At 35.5% G+C, this 16706-nt stretch overlaps 4 protein-coding genes across 4 annotated transcripts; 3 read left to right on the top strand and 1 right to left on the bottom strand.

Annotated features, from left to right (window-relative positions):
- The first annotated feature begins 94 nt into the window (after positions 1-94).
- Positions 95-1408, top strand: LOC657281 (PI-PLC X domain-containing protein 2). Its single transcript, XM_963749.4, has 4 exons — positions 95-340; positions 384-685; positions 734-1094; positions 1145-1408. The coding sequence occupies exons 1-4, from the start codon at positions 256-258 to the stop codon at positions 1321-1323; spliced, it is 927 nt and encodes a 308-aa protein (XP_968842.1). The 5' UTR covers positions 95-255; the 3' UTR covers positions 1324-1408.
- On the bottom strand, positions 1294-2461 carry Nthl1 (Nth-like DNA glycosylase 1). Its single transcript, XM_963818.4, has 2 exons — positions 2021-2461; positions 1294-1978 (listed from the first exon to the last, which is right to left on the bottom strand). Exons 1-2 carry the CDS (start codon positions 2405-2407, stop codon positions 1406-1408), a joined length of 960 nt encoding a protein of 319 aa, XP_968911.2. The 5' UTR covers positions 2408-2461; the 3' UTR covers positions 1294-1405.
- A 7492-nt stretch (positions 2462-9953) lies between these two features.
- LOC657509 (multiple inositol polyphosphate phosphatase 1) lies at positions 9954-11942 on the top strand. Its single transcript, XM_015982726.2, has 8 exons — positions 9954-10421; positions 10471-10781; positions 10829-10954; positions 11001-11151; positions 11198-11298; positions 11351-11463; positions 11511-11702; positions 11760-11942. Exons 1-8 carry the CDS (start codon positions 10247-10249, stop codon positions 11917-11919), a joined length of 1329 nt encoding a protein of 442 aa, XP_015838212.1. The 5' UTR covers positions 9954-10246; the 3' UTR covers positions 11920-11942.
- A 77-nt stretch (positions 11943-12019) lies between these two features.
- On the top strand, positions 12020-16170 carry Dis3l2 (Dis3 like 3'-5' exoribonuclease 2). Its single transcript, XM_964038.5, has 4 exons — positions 12020-12785; positions 13061-14133; positions 15264-15834; positions 15882-16170. The coding sequence occupies exons 1-4, from the start codon at positions 12132-12134 to the stop codon at positions 16116-16118; spliced, it is 2535 nt and encodes an 844-aa protein (XP_969131.2). The 5' UTR covers positions 12020-12131; the 3' UTR covers positions 16119-16170.
- Positions 16171-16706: the final 536 nt, after the last annotated feature.

Here is a 16706-nt window from a genome sequence, read left to right as displayed (position 1 = left end):
TTCACTCCAATACCAATTAAATGCGCAATTGTTATCAGCATTATCACCTTATTATTATTCTACGGCTCACAAATCGATAAACAAACAATTATGAAAGTCATGGTCAAAAATTATGTCTAATGGAAATTCGCACTCGCGCAGTCCCCGCCACCCTAACCTCGAAATGATTACAAAAATCCGATAAAACCCCGTTATCGCGCCTAATTATGTAGTTTGCGTCCAGTCTACCTCATTATAAATTAATCACTCGGCAAAATGCTGTCTCAAAATTTGGAGTTTTGGATGTCCAACTTGCCCCAAAGCCTGCGCCAGCTTCCACTCATTCATTTGGCAATTCCAGGTTAGCCCCCTTAAAAACGCCCAAATTTCAACCCGTCTTTCAGGCTCGCACGACAGCACGACTTTTGCCATAACAAAAAAATCAAAAATATCGCCCGATGCGCGCAACCCCATCCAGTATTTGAAGTTCTTGGAGCCCCTCTTGTGCCCCATTATGGTCAAATGGTCGAAAACGCAGTCTGTGAACGTCATTCAACAGTTAAATGCCGGGATAAGGTATTTTGATTTGCGGATTGCGACAAAAAAAGGGTGTGGGGGCTTTTATTTCGTCCATAATTTATACTCAGAATGCGTGAATGGGGCTTTGGCGGAGATTGGTCAATTTTTGAATACACACAAGGGAGAGGTTCGGGGAATTACCGAATTGTTACAACCTGACGTCACCAATTTCTAGGTTGTGATACTAGATTGTCAGCATTTTTTTAACATGGGGGCCGCCGACCATTGTAAGTTCATTTCGCTACTTGTTGACACGTTCGGGGCTAAAATACAGCCCCGGACCGATTTAACGCAACTCACTTTACTCGAAATGACCGAACGCGGGAAACAAGTCATTATAATTTATCGATCTGATCTCAGAGAAGACTTTTTGTGGCCGGGGGGCTCTTTCCCGACTCCTTGGGCCGACACAGTATTTGTCCCCAAACTTATTTCGTTCCTAAACCAGACTTTGAAAAGTCGGAATTATTCGCTAGGGTTTGTCTCACAGTGTGTTTTAACACCGACGGTGTGGTACGTTTGCAAAAATATTTTTAGTAAGTTGTTATAGAAATTTTTGGATTGTGTCACATGTTTTTCCCCTAAGGTTCGTTGGTAAACAAATGCGTGTTGCCGCTAGAAACGGCCAAATATGACTGGATAAGGCGCCAGAGGGCGGGGCCTAAGGGTGTCAATATAGTCATTTCCGACTTTATCGACTATCAGGATTACAGGTTTTGCAAAGAAGTGATTGACTTGAACGAAAAAATACTTAACGTTTATTAGGATTAGGCGTAAAGTTGTGATTATGACAGTATTAAACAAGCAGTTTAACGTAGAAAATAGGAAATAAATAACAGTTGGCACGTTATTTTTTGTTTTTCTTGACCTCTTTTGTGCCAAAGGGGCACACAGAGTTGTTCAAGCACGTGCCACACTGGGGCTTCACCGGTTTGCAGGTCTGCTGCCCAAAGCCCACTAATAGCGCCCCGATTTCGTCCCATAAGTCCCTAGGGAGCCACCTTTCCAGACTTTTTTTGGTCTCTTCCGGTGTCTTTGTCTTGACCCAACCTATTCTGTTTGAAATACGGTGCACGTGGGTGTCCACCCCTATTCCCGTGACCTCGTTCCATGCCGTTTTCATGCACAAGTTGGCCATTTTGGGGCCCACGCCCGGGAGCTTACACAAGTCTTCGACTGTCCGTGGAATGTCCCCATTGTACTCATTTTTGAGGATTTCGCTCGCTTTTTTAATGTGTTTCACTTTGGTCTTCCAAAAGCCCACCGGGTAAATAAGTTCTCCCAGTTTTTCGTCAGACGTTGCTAAAATATTATCAACGTTGCAACCATATTTGTGCAGTTTTTGCATGGCACTGAACACGACTTGATCCTTAGTTTGACTGCTCAACATTAGTGCCAAAAGTGCCTGATACCTGAAAACCTGCATAACTCAATTTTGAACGTAACAAAACTTAAGACGTACTTCAGGAGTTGCCGACTCCTCTGTACACTTGTGACAACCCATTGAGTCGACAGGAGCGTCATAATTCTTACGCATTTCCCTTATATTGGTAAGGGTTTTTTCCCAATCTGGGGGCCCCTTATCCGCAATTTCGGATCCAATTGTAATGTGGTCACGTTTACCACGTTTGGTTTGGGTGTCAGGTTTCGTGTCGCGAGATTTGTGCGAAAGTTGGCGCTTTGGGGCCATTTTGAAGCGAGACAAGTCTGGTTTATTCACCTGACTTGTACTAGGCTCCATGATATTGACAACCCTACCACTTGAAGGATTGCACCGAATTATGTGTACACACGTGTAATTTAAACAGTTTAATACACTACATAAAGGTTTATTTAACGATAAAACCATTTAGACAAGTTAGGTTACATATTTAAAAGTGACAGTTACGTTAAAACTATTTCCGGTAAGTTCGAAATTCGGGAGGTACGAAATCATACCTAGCATCTAAAATGGTGCTGGGACCATGAACATTACAGTCGACCAGACAAACATTGCGCGCATGGCGCTAGCACCATTTCTCCCACCGTTTTCTAGAGCCAAGTTCACACCAGGAAAATTATCAAAATAATCGTAAATCATTATAAAAACATCAATAAGCTGTTACGCTGACTTGCATATCGCATTTGTCGAACATCTCCCGACCATTCTAATGTGTTTCCATTACAAATTAAAACTCAATTGCATTTAATTTCTGCATTTTTTATTATCATATTCAAGCAATGCACAGATATTTTTTTCACCCCTTTTATATCCTGCAATTTTCTTCATTTTTGCAGGAGATTAAGCCCTTCGATAGGGCCTTCGACTGTAAAAAAAATCATGTTCGGACAAACACCCCTTGGGACCTTAACGATTTTTTTTAATTTGTATAAATATTATACAAAATAAAGAATACACAATACGTTGTAATATATGACAGTCAAACTATTAAATTCAAAACCTCACAAGATAAACAGAAAAAATGCACCTACCTTGATGTGGCTTCTGCGTTGGCTACTGTTTGTAGCAAACATTAAAAAAATAAAAACAACACCAATAAAAAAATCTTTATTTGTATGAAACTTACAACAAGCGACGTTTATCAATGTTGTTCAAAATAAAGAATGCACAATACATTTTAATATGTGGCACTCAAATTATTAATTTCAACACCTCAATAGATAAATGCACCTACCTTTATATGGCTTCTACGTTGGCTACTGTTTGTAGCAAAACATTAAAAAAAATAATAACAACACCATCAAAAAATCTTTATTTGCATAAAAATTACAACAAGCGACATAATTTTACGGCTGTAAAATGAAGAATAAAAGAATTATTGGTTTGTGAAATGAAAAAAATGAAAAAAAAACACATAAATCAAATATTTTTCACTTGGCGTGAAATAAAATGCACCTACCTTCATATGGCTTCTGCGTTGGCTACTGTTTGTAGCAAGACATTAAAAAAAAACAACACCAATAAAAAAAATCTTTATTGCATAAAAATTACAACAAGTAACGTTTATCAATATTGTTCAAAATAAAGAATACACAATACGTTTCAATATATAATGGCACTCAAATCATTAATTTCAACACCTCAGTAGATAAATGCACCTACCTTCATATCGCTTCCACGTTGGCTACCGTTTGTAGCATAAAAGAAAAAATAATAAAAATGAAACCAAAAACAAATGTTTATTTGCATTAAATTTCGAGCAAGCCACTTTCATCGATTGAAATTAAAGTCAAAATCAGTACGTGGCAATAAATTGTTTGAGTGTTTTATTTTATTTATAGTTACTGAATTTAAAACGCGTCACTCAAACTATGACTTTTCAACACCGTATTTAAAGCCGGTGTACACAACATTATAATTGCAATTAAATTTTATGAAATTATTGGTTTGTGAAATAAATAAACACGACACAACAATAAAATGGACGTACTTGTGTATCGCTTCCACGTTGGCTACCGTTTGTAGCATAAAAAAAAATATAATAAAAATGAAACCAAAAAAAAAGCTTTATTTGCATTAAATTTTGAGTTGAGTGTGTTATTTTATTTATAGTTACTGTATTTAAAATGAGTCACTCAAACTATGACTTTTCAACACCGTATTTAGAGCCGGTGTACACAACATTATAATTGCAATTAAATTTTATGGAATTATTGGTTTGTGAAATAAATAAATACGACACAAAAATAAAATGGACGTACCTGCGTTTCGCTTCCACGTTGGCTACCGTTTGTAGCATAAAAAAAAATATAATAAAAATGAAACCAAAAAAAAAGGCTTTATTTGCATTAAATTTTGAGTTGAGTGTTTTATTTTATTTATAGTTACTGTATTTAAAATGAGTCACTCAAACTATGACTTTTCAACACCGCATTTAGAGCCGGTGTACACAACATTATGATTGCAATTAAATTTTAAGGAATTATTGGTTTGTGAAATAAATAAATACGACACAAAAATAAAATGGACGTACCTGCGTTTCGCTTCCACGTTGGCTACCGTTTGTAGCATAAAAAAATTTAATAAAAATGAAACCAAAAAAAAAAGCTTTATTTGCATTAAATTTTGAGTTGAGTGTTTTATTTTATTTATAGTTACTGTATTTAAAATGAGTCACTCAAACTATGACTTTTCAACACCGCATTTAGAGCCAGTGTACACAACATTATGATTGCAATTAAATTTTAAGGAATTATTGGTTTGTGAAATAAATAAATACGACACAAAAATAAAATGGACGTACCTGCGTTTCGCTTCCACGTTGGCTACCGTTTGTAGCATAAAAAAAAATATAATAAAAATGAAACCAAAAAAAAAAGCTTTATTTCCATTAAATTTTGAGTTGAGTGTTTTATTTTATTTATAGTTACTGTATTTAAAATGAGTCACTCAAACTATGACTTTTCAACACCGCATTTAGAGCCGGTGTACACAACATTATGATTGCAATTAAATTTAATGGAATTATTGGTTTGTGAAATAAATAAATACGACACAAAAATAAAATGGACGTACCTGCGTTTCGCTTCCACGTTGGCTACCGTTTGGAGCATAAAAAAATTTAATAAAAATGAAACCAAAAAAAGAAGCTTTATTTCCATTAAATTTTGAGTTGAGTGTTTTATTTTATTTATAGTTACTGTATTTAAAATGAGTCACTCAAACTATGACTTTTCAACACCGTATTTAGAGCCGGTGTACACAACATTATAATTGCAATTAAATTTTATGGAATTATTGGTTTGTGAAATAAATAAATACGACACAAAAATAAAATGGACGTACCTGCGTTTCGCTTCCACGTTGGCTACCGTTTGTAGCATAAAAAAAAATATAATAAAAATGAAACCAAAAAAAAAAGGCTTTATTTGCATTAAATTTTGAGTTGAGTGTTTTATTTTATTTATAGTTACTGTATTTAAAATGAGTCACTCAAACTATGACTTTTCAACACCGCATTTAGAGCCGGTGTACACAACATTATGATTGCAATTAAATTTTAAGGAATTATTGGTTTGTGAAATAAATAAATACGACACAAAAATAAAATGGACGTACCTGCGTTTCGCTTCCACGTTGGCTACCGTTTGTAGCATAAAAAAATTTAATAAAAATGAAACCAAAAAAAAAAGCTTTATTTGCATTAAATTTTGAGTTGAGTGTTTTATTTTATTTATAGTTACTGTATTTAAAATGAGTAACTCAAACTATGACTTTTCAACACCGTATTTAAAGCCGGTGTACACAACATTATAATTGCAATTAAATTTTATGAAATTATTGGTTTGTGAAATAAATAAATACGACACAAAAATAAAATGGACGTACCTGTGTATCGCTTCCACGTTGGCTACCGTTTGTAGCATAAAAAAAAATATAATAAAAATGAAACCAAAAAAAAAAGCTTTATTTGCATTAAATTTTGAGTTGAGTGTTTTATTTTATTTATAGTTTCTGTATTTAAAATGAGTAACTCAAACTATGACTTTTCAACACCGCATTTAGAGCCGGTGTACACAACATTATGATTGCAATTAAATTTTAAGGAATTATTGGTTTGTGAAATAAATAAATACGACACAAAAATAAAATGGACGTACCTGTGTATCGCTTCCACGTTGGCTACCGTTTGTAGCATAAAAAAATTTAATAAAAATGAAACCAAAAAAAAAAAGCTTTATTTGCATTAAATTTTGAGTTGAGTGTTTTATTTTATTTATAGTTACTGTATTTAAAATGAGTCACTCAAACTATGACTTTTCAACACCGCATTTAGAGCCAGTGTACACAACATTATGATTGCAATTAAATTTAATGGAATTATTGGTTTGTGAAATAAATAAATACGACACAAAAATAAAATGGACGTACCTGCGTTTCGCTTCCACGTTGGCTACCGTTTGTAGCATAAAAAAAATATAATAAAAATGAAACCAAAAAAAAAAGCTTTATTTCCATTAAATTTTGAGTTGAGTGTTTTATTTTATTTATAGTTACTGTATTTAAAATGAGTCACTCAAACTATGACTTTTCAACACCGCATTTAGAGCCGGTGTACACAACATTATGATTGCAATTAAATTTAATGGAATTATTGGTTTGTGAAATAAATAAATACGACACAAAAATAAAATGGACGTACCTGCGTTTCGCTTCCACGTTGGCTACCGTTTGTAGCATAAAAAAATTTAATAAAAATGAAACCAAAAAAAAAAGCTTTATTTGCATTAAATTTTGAGTTGAGTGTTTTATTTTATTTATAGTTACTGTATTTAAAATGAGTCACTCAAACTATGACTTTTCAACACCGCATTTAGAGCCAGTGTACACAACATTATGATTGCAATTAAATTTAATGGAATTATTGGTTTGTGAAATAAATAAATACGACACAAAAATAAAATGGACGTACCTGCGTTTCGCTTCCACGTTGGCTACCGTTTGTAGCATAAAAAAAATATAATAAAAATGAAACCAAAAAAAAAAGCTTTATTTCCATTAAATTTTGAGTTGAGTGTTTTATTTTATTTATAGTTACTGTATTTAAAATGAGTCACTCAAACTATGACTTTTCAACACCGCATTTAGAGCCGGTGTACACAACATTATGATTGCAATTAAATTTAATGGAATTATTGGTTTGTGAAATAAATAAATACGACACAAAAATAAAATGGACGTACCTGCGTTTCGCTTCCACGTTGGCTACCGTTTGGAGCATAAAAAAATTTAATAAAAATGAAACCAAAAAAAGAAGCTTTATTTCCATTAAATTTTGAGTTGAGTGTTTTATTTTATTTATAGTTACTGTATTTAAAATGAGTAACTCAAACTATGACTTTTCAACACCGCATTTAGAGCCAGTGTACACAACATTATGATTGCAATTAAATTTTAAGGAATTATTGGTTTGTGAAATAAATAAATACGACACAAAAATAAAATGGACGTACCTGTGTATCGCTTCCACGTTGGCTACCGTTTGTAGCATAAAAAAATTTAATAAAAATGAAACCAAAAAAAAAAGCTTTATTTGCATTAAATTTTGAGTTGAGTGTTTTATTTTATTTATAGTTACTGTATTTAAAATGAGTCACTCAAACTATGACTTTTCAACACCGCATTTAGAGCCAGTGTACACAACATTATGATTGCAATTAAATTTTAAGGAATTATTGGTTTGTGAAATAAATAAATACGACACAAAAATAAAATGGACGTACCTGCGTTTCGCTTCCACGTTGGCTACCGTTTGTAGCATAAAAAAAAATATAATAAAAATGAAACCAAAAAAAAAAGCTTTATTTCCATTAAATTTTGAGTTGAGTGTTTTATTTTATTTATAGTTACTGTATTTAAAATGAGTCACTCAAACTATGACTTTTCAACACCGCATTTAGAGCCGGTGTACACAACATTATAATTGCAATTAAATTTTAAGGAATTATTGGTTTGTGAAATAAATAAATACGACACAAAAATAAAATGGACGTACCTGCGTTTCGCTTCCACGTTGGCTACCGTTTGTAGCATAAAAAAATATAATAAAAATGAAACCAAAAAAAAGCTTTATTTGCATTAAATTTTGAGTTGAGTGTTTTATTTTATTTATAGTTACTGTATTTAAAATGAGTCACTCAAACTATGACTTTTCAACACCGCATTTAGAGCCGGTGTACACAACACTATGATTGCAATTAAATTTTAAGGAAATTGTGAAATAAATAAATACGACACAAAAATAAAATGGACGTACCTGAGTATCGCTTCCACGTTGGCTACCGTTTGTAGCATAAAAAAATATAATAAAAATGAAACCAAAAAACAAGCTTTATTTGCATTAAATTTTGAGTTGAGTGTTTTATTTTATTTATAGTTACTGTATTTAAAATGAGTCACTCAAACTATGACTTTTCAACACCGCATTAAAAAAATTAAAACGCACGTCTGCTACCGTTTGTAGCAAGACAATGAAAATAAATTAAACGCAAATGAAAAAAAAATGCACTAACCTTTGTCTTCTGTTCCGATGCCATCATCTTCTTAAACGGACCGAATTTAAAATTTAAACCGGAAAATTTAGATTTGCTCGAGCACATGTCCGTTCGCGACAGCGGCAAGTAACAAACTGAATAAATTAACGAAACGTCACAATAATTTAAATAAACCGCCTCTCGCGCTCCCGATCTGACCCGTGCCGCTGCTCGCTGTCGACTGCTCCGCCCTCGCCGCCTGCGCCGCACACCTAACCTCGGGATACGTCACGGATGTGACGTCATACCCAATCTAAAACAGGCATCACCAGAAACATACACTGGCACAATCCTTCAAATTTAGAAACATTCACACACAGAATTATTCGAAATAGAACAATATTGATCTAGAAAAATTAATTATGACAAATGTATTTGTCTATAAACGTCTGGAATTATAAAAGTTTCGCATGCAATTAATGGAAAAATAAAAACGTATGTTTCTATTTCAACTGGTGACTGACAATGTGAAATTTTGGTGCGAAAATTAGTGGTATCGCCACAAACTGTGTTAGTTTTAAGTCTTCAGAAAATTCGGTTTTAAAAGTAAGGTTATGTTATCATTTGGACATGTAAAAATTTTTACTTTTATGAATTCTGTGTCCGTCTCTGCTCTTTTAGAGCGTTATTAATTATTATTGAATATGTTTAAGGGCAGACAAATCTATCTTGAGTCAACGGCATAAACTTCATTGAGGTTTATTGAAATGTATATAGGGCAAAATTGAACTTCTCGTGTCAAACATTTTCATGAAAAAGGCTGTTTAACCGCTTATGAAGGACGTGTTAACGTGTATTAAGTTTACCACGTAATAAAACATAAAGTACAACAGCTTTTCTATAAAAGCATTTTGCAAAATTCTTATTCATTATTCTTACTATTTTTCTCCTTTCCTGTAATAACTGATTCTTATTTCTGGGGCCATTCTAAATACTGTATTGAATTTTTAAAGATAAAGTTTGCAAGGGGTGTTTGTCCGAACATGATTTTTTTACAGTCGAAGGTCCTATCGAAGGGCTTAATCTCTTGCAAAAATAAAGGAAATTGCAGGATATAAAGGGGGTGAAAAAAATCAGTTTGCATTGCTTCAATATGAGAATAAAAAATGCAGAAATTAAATGCAGTTAAGTTTTAATTTGTAATAGAAACACATTAGAATGGCCAGGAGATGTTCTACAAATGTGATATGCAAGTTAACGTAACAGCTTATTGATGTTTTTATAATGATTTACGATTATTTTGATAATTTTCCTGGTGTGAACTTGGCTGTAAAAAATGAGAATGGTGGGGGAAATGGTGCTAGCTCCGATTGTCTGGTCGACTGTAATGTTCATGGTGCCAGCACCCTTTTTGGTGCTGTCTTCACCGATATGATTAAGCATGTGTTGAGTTGATGGTTTCGCGTTACGTAAACTATTCGACAAACCAATAATTTAAATTAAGGTTTTTTTAGTATTTTTATACCAAATTTTTATTATTGGTCGTCGTAGTTGTAGTGTGCGGTGTTTACATCTTTGACAGGTGTCAAAGGTGTCACCGTTCTTAGGTTAGAATAACGGTACATTCACCTATTTTGTCCCATAAAATGGATTTAAAAGCCCCATGAGACCATTAGTACCGTTGTAGCAAATCCAACAGTCGCCACGTCACAAAATGGCACTTTTCGGCGCTCCAAATTACGTTTTGTGTGTTTTTCTTGTGATTTTTTGTGTCGTGAAGAGCGACAAGAAATGTAGCAAGGCCTTAAACGACTATGAAACATATCTAGGGACCAAAACTCCGTACAGAATCGTGGCTAACTACAGCACGAGTGAAATAAAATACGACGGTAAGCAAATCCCCGTCGGAATTTAGCATAATTTTGCGTTTTTCCAAAGACTGCAAGGCCGTTAAATTGTGGGCTATGGTACGTCACGGGACGCGGAACCCCAACGTGAAGTTGATCGAACGTATGAACACGAGACTTGTTGAAATTCGTGATGCAATTCTGGAGAATTTTCCTGAGGGAAACGGCGAAATTAACAACTTTGATTTGGATTTGTTCCGGGGGTGGAGTCCTAAATTGGAGGCCAATGATGAGAAGAAATTGACGCATGAGGGCGAAGACGAAATGGTTTTGTTAGCCGAGAGATTGCAAAGTCGTTTCCCGGGGATTTTAACAAGTGTTTACAGCGATTCGGCCTTTAAGGTTGGTAGCAGTGGTGGGGAATTTTCAGTAGGGTTTTGCGTTTCTAGTTCAAATTTACCGCCACACAAAGGACGAAGAAAAGTGCACAGGCGTTCGCTGCCGGGCTTTTTGGACGAAACGTGGTTAAAGATATCAGTTTTCCTGAACCTTTGAAGAAAGATCCGATTTTAAGGGTACCTAATACATTTTTTCAAATATACAAAGTTAATTTTCTTGTAGTTTTACAAGTTGTGTAATAAGTGGAGAAAGGAAGTTAGTAAAAATCCGAAAGCTCTCGAAGAAAGAACTAAATTTGAAAATAGCGCCACTATGACTAAAACAATTGAAGGCATTAACAAGCGACTGGGATTTGACAATGAATTTGATTTTAGTAAGGCGGGAACTTTTAAATTTCTTTGCGGTTACTTGATTTTTAGGTGATGTTCATGCAATGTATATGACTTGTGCCTTTGAAACGGCTTGGAACAAGAGAAAGAGATCACCATGGTGTTCGGTTTTTAGTAACGATGATTTTAAAGTAAAATAACAGAAATAATGTATTTATTTATTTATTTTTTGAATTATCTTAGGTAATGGAGTACGCTGAAGACTTGAAATATTATTGGATAGATGGCTATGGACACGAATTGACATATAAACAAGCATGTCCTGCTTTGACCAACATGATCGAATTTTTCCAAACGTAACTATTTTGCATTATTTTAAATGTTCCTTAATGACAAATTTTAGTAACGAAAGTCTTCCAAAATCAACTGTCTATTTTACTCATTCTGGAACTTTATTAAAAATGTTGGCCCATTTAGAGTTGTACAAAGAGGAAAAGCATTTACTAGCCGACGATTACGATAAAAATTCGGACAGAAATTGGAAAGTGAGCCAAATTGATTCGTTTGGCACTAATTTAATTTTTATTTTATTTGAGTAAGGCATTTGTGTGGTGCTACAAGGATTTGTGAATTAATTATTCTACATTTTTAGCTGCCAAGGGCGGAAAAAAGTCTTGACAATGCATCAGGAGGACATTGTCCGTTTACAAAGTTGCCCAAACAGCGATTTGTGCGACTTTGACACTTTTATTAATTATTACAACAAAGATTTGGAGTGTCCTTTTGACACAATGTGCGAAAACGAATTGTAAATAAATTGTTTTTCTAATTTATATTTCGTTTGATTTATATCTGTGTTATGCAACCAGCAATACATCCGTGCACAACTTTTTATTTAATGTTTTGTTCAAGATTTGTTTGGCTGACTGCACCCTAACCCCACTTTACTGGCACTTGAAAAATGTGACGTTTATCGACATTTCACAATATTTTTTCACTCTTACTTCGCCACAAACTTATCAAAATGACAAATTCCCCGGGACCAAGCACCTCAACGACCGTCAAGACAACCGACCCTGACCTTAAGAAGAAAAAACGCACGCGTCGGAAGCCCCGCACCCGCTCCAAGAAAGACACTGACTCGCCCCCCGACGTCGACCTGCTGCCTCTACTGCCAACTTTCCACATTCAACCGGTCGGCAGCCCCCATGCCACTGTCTACAAACTGCGAGACCAGTCCCAAGGCCCCATCAACTTACAGTCTTTGCTCAAGTGCAGTTTATTTCACACGAGAGTGCCAAGCTGTGACCCCAACTCGGCCCTAAACCTCTTACAGAAAATTTCCAATTTGGCTGTTAATGGAATTCGCGAAGCTAGTTCCTCGAAAAAGAAGAAAGGGAAGCGGAAAGAACGTGTTTTTTTCCCGGAGTATTTAAGCGAGGCGGAGGTCGAGTCCGGGCTGGAAACAAGGGAGTTGATGAAGGGTTATATTAGGATTAACCCCAAAAATGCGAAAGAAAGTTATGTGGGAAATGAGGATGTTTCCAAGACGGATTATATGATTACGTCCGTTTTGGACCGGAACCGGGCCTTTGACGGCGACGAGGTCGTTTTGAGGCTCAAAACAGAAACGGAAGATAAGAAAAAGACCATGGAGGTTGTTTACATCACAAAGAAGGTATTTTTTTAACCAAACCCCTTTTTTACTCAACGAGTCGCCTATGCCTGACAAACGTCAACAATTTACAGGATTTTACTTTACCGGCTTTATTTAATTGTGCCTCAAAATTTTTCAATTAACATAATTGTGAGTGTGAATACAAGAATTGTTTCATAATTGTAAAAAACATATGTAATTTTTCAATTTAAGTGCCTTAGATTCGTAAATTCGTGTCGCCTTGTATTTTTGGTTGCCTATATCGCAATTGTTACACCAGTGGCGGTTCGTTCCAGATTCACCCCCGGACCGCTGTTGGTTTCCTTGCCCCCATTGAAAAGAATAAAGAGTACGCCCTGTTCACCCCACGCGACAAACGCATCCCGAAAATCAAAATTCCGAGAATAAGTTGGCCAAGTGGTTTCCAATCCAAACCCCAACTATACCAAGACATTCTTTTCATCGTTAAAATAACGGATTGGAAAGACGTAAAGTATGCCATAGGCACGATTACCGAGAATTTGGGTTTGAGTGGTGATCTCAAAATCGAGTCTTTGGCGATTTTGCGCGAATTTTGTCTCGATCCGACTCCGTTCGGTGACGATATCAGGCCATTCCTGCCAAAAAGTTCGAAAATTTCAACAAGTGACTTAAAAAATCGTGAGGATTTACGCAAAGAGTGTGTTTTTACGATTGATCCAATCACAGCACGCGATTTGGACGATGCTTTGTCGTGCAAGGAGTTGCCAAATGGGAATTACGAAGTTGGCGTTCACATTTCCGATGCTTCGTTTTTCCTTCCGGAAAACACGCGACTGGACGAAATTGTGAAAAGCAAAGCTACTACGATCTACATGGTTGACAGTGTGTATCACATGCTTCCGGTGGAGTTGTGCTTCCATTGTTCGCTACTTCCGGGTGAAGATAAACTCGCATTTAGTGTTTTTTGGGAGTTGACACCGACTGGTGATATAGTCGATTTTCGGATCAAGCGATCAGTGATCAATTCATGTGTTCAACTAGCCTACGAGCATGCGCAAGTCATGATTGATGATCCGGACCGGAAGTTTGAACGAGACGAGCTTCCGGAGATTTACAACGGGTTTAATGCACATGATCTCAGTAAGCGGGTCAATGATTTGCAAAGGATTGCCGTTTGTTTGAGGGAGAAACGGAGGCAAAATGGGTCGTTGAAAATTGATCAAATTAAAATTGGTTTCGTGCTGGATCCAGCAACCGGAGAACCGAAAGAGTTTTACATTTGTGAAAATAAACCAGCGCATAGATTAATAGAGGAGTTTATGCTTTTGGCCAACATGACCGTGGCCAAGTGGATAAATGAGGCCTACCCGGACCTGGCCTTTCTGAGGTGAGTTTTTCACCATTTTACAATGTTTTTTAACTCAATCAAAGTTAAATCAAGTTGGCAACACCCAGAAGTACATATTCCTACACAAACTCGATTTATTATGGTTTTAAAAATAGATTATCTTAAAAATCTTAAATTTTCAAAATTACGTTTGTTACCCCCATGCCAATTCGATAAGTTTAATAAAAAGTTAAATAAATTAAATATTTTTAAATAAATTAAATATTTTCCACGCCAAGGAAATCCAACAAGAAGTTTAATAAAAAGTTAGTTATTGGTTTTTTCGTTATCTGTCCAGTGTCAAAAAAACGGCCGTTCGGGGAGCTACTGGTCCGCTCCAGTGGAATCTATATATTTCGGTTTGAAACTTTGCTAAATTTTGTTTGCAAAAAAAATATTTTTGTGTTTTGTTTATTTTTTATTATATTTCTTTATAACTAAATTAAATAGTATAGCAAAAATTAAGAAATTTGGGTCTTGAATCAGTATTAAAATTTGGAAGAACATATAATTAAACATTACAATAACTATTTATAATTTCTCCAATACTTCGAGCCCTTGGTTCTTGCACAATTTATTACATCTGACACAATTTTTAAATCAGAATAATATGTACCACCTAATATTTTTAAATCCCTTTGTAGACCAAAATCAAAACGAAATGGTCTTGGAATCACGTAGCCTTTATAAAGTGATTGATTTTAAGCTAACAGTTTAATTTAATATAACTTAATTCCGAATTCTAATTCGGTCCCAAAAAACGAAACTGCATTTGGTAACAATTTTTTGTTCTCGGTCTTTCAATACATGGTAGTGCTTTACCAAAGCATAAACTTTAAATAATTTTTTACTGTAGTTTCCTTTGAAAATTTAAATCGTCAGTTTTTCTCAGTCTGTTAGGATGCAAAATTTAACATTTATGTATTTTTTCCAATAATTAAAATTAGGCGCCGAGTCGGTATACCGCTCGAAGCGCCCTCATTTTTACTCTACCGTACTATTTTTTTGGGTTCAGAAAATCCTGCGATTAAGTATCGCGATTCGTCTCCTAACTTATAGTCCTCCGTAGTCTGCACCATTTATTTTTATGTTTATCAATAATAAATGAAATAATAATAATAATTGTGAAGACTTCACGAGGCGCCCAAGCCGACCATGATGACCGAGCTCCAAAAAAGCCTCGAAACCCTGGGCCTCCACATCGACATCTCCACTTCGGGGGGCATCCAAGCCTCCTTGAACAAGTACATCAGTGAGGACGATTTTGGCAAAGCCCGCATGATCGTCCTCAACCACCTCCTGGCCAAGCCTATGAAGAGGGCGCGATATTTTTGTGCCGGTGCCCTTGAGGAGGAGCTCGATTACAGTCATTACGCCCTCAGTATACCCATCTACACCCACTTTACGTCACCAATCCGTCGATATGCTGACATAATGGTGCACAGACTGCTCGCAGCGAGTTTAAACTATCGAGAGAAACCCACTTGGGCGCCTGAGGAGGTGGCAACGATTGCCGAAACGTGTAACCGGCAGAAATATCACGCCAAGCGGGCCGGGGAGGCTAGTAGTGACCTGTTTTTGGCCCATTTTGTCGAAAAGAATCAACCAGTGATTGAAAATGCAGTGGTTGTGGATGCGAAAGAAAGGTCTATTGATGTTATTGTGATTAGGACGGGAAGTGTTGTCAGGATTTATACAAATGTAAGTTGTGTTAGGTTTGTTTTTGTTTGTCATGTTTTGTTTATTAGAATTTTGGGGATAAAGTTACGTGGAAAAGTGAGGAAATTAAAGTAAGGAAAAGTTCAAGCGATGAGGAAACTGCGAAGAAGATGTGGAAGATTTTTGTTAAATTTCCAAGGACTGTCGAGGAACCGGAAGTTTGCATCGTTTTGGAAATTTTTACGTTGGTGAGAGTCGAATTGGCACGGAAGCACAAAACGAACAAATTGGACGCGAAATTGTTGAGGCCGATACAACTCGTGTAAGGCGAGTTCAAAGCAATTAAAAAAAAAATTAAAATAAACGAACTGTTAAAAATTCGAAACTTTATTTCCTCCCGTCCCCCCATAAAAAAATCAGCTGTAGTCGCAAAAAAGAGAGCAAAAAATCAGCTATGGTCACAAAAACTGCGACAAAAAACAACTTTACGAAAAGTGAAAATTTGTTAGTGCTGAAAAATAAAATGCATTTTCTTGAAGTTCGCAAAAAATGGAGGGTGGTAGCAAAAAATAGCGCAAAAAATCGCGGGTGGTAGCAAAAAATTGCACAAAAAATTGGCTAGGTCACAAAAACTTCGATAAAAAACGACTTTTCGAAAAATTACAATTTTCTAGTGCTGAAAAATAAAATAAATTTTGTCGGAGCTCGCAAAAAATAGCACAAAAAATCGCGGGTGGTAGCAAAAAATGGCGCAAAAAATTGGCGATGGTCACAAAAACTTCGACAAAAAACGACTTTTCGAAAAATTACAAAATTACAATTTTCTAGTGCTGAAAAATAAAATCAATTTTGTCGGAGCTCACAAAAAATAGCACAAAAAATCGCCTATGGCAACAAAAAATCGGCTGGGGGCA

Source organism: Tribolium castaneum, chromosome 6 (genome assembly GCF_031307605.1).
Source record: "Tribolium castaneum strain GA2 chromosome 6, icTriCast1.1, whole genome shotgun sequence".
NCBI classification, from domain to species: Eukaryota; Metazoa; Arthropoda; class Insecta; order Coleoptera; family Tenebrionidae; genus Tribolium; species Tribolium castaneum.
This window is presented reverse-complemented; position numbering and strand designations above follow the sequence as displayed.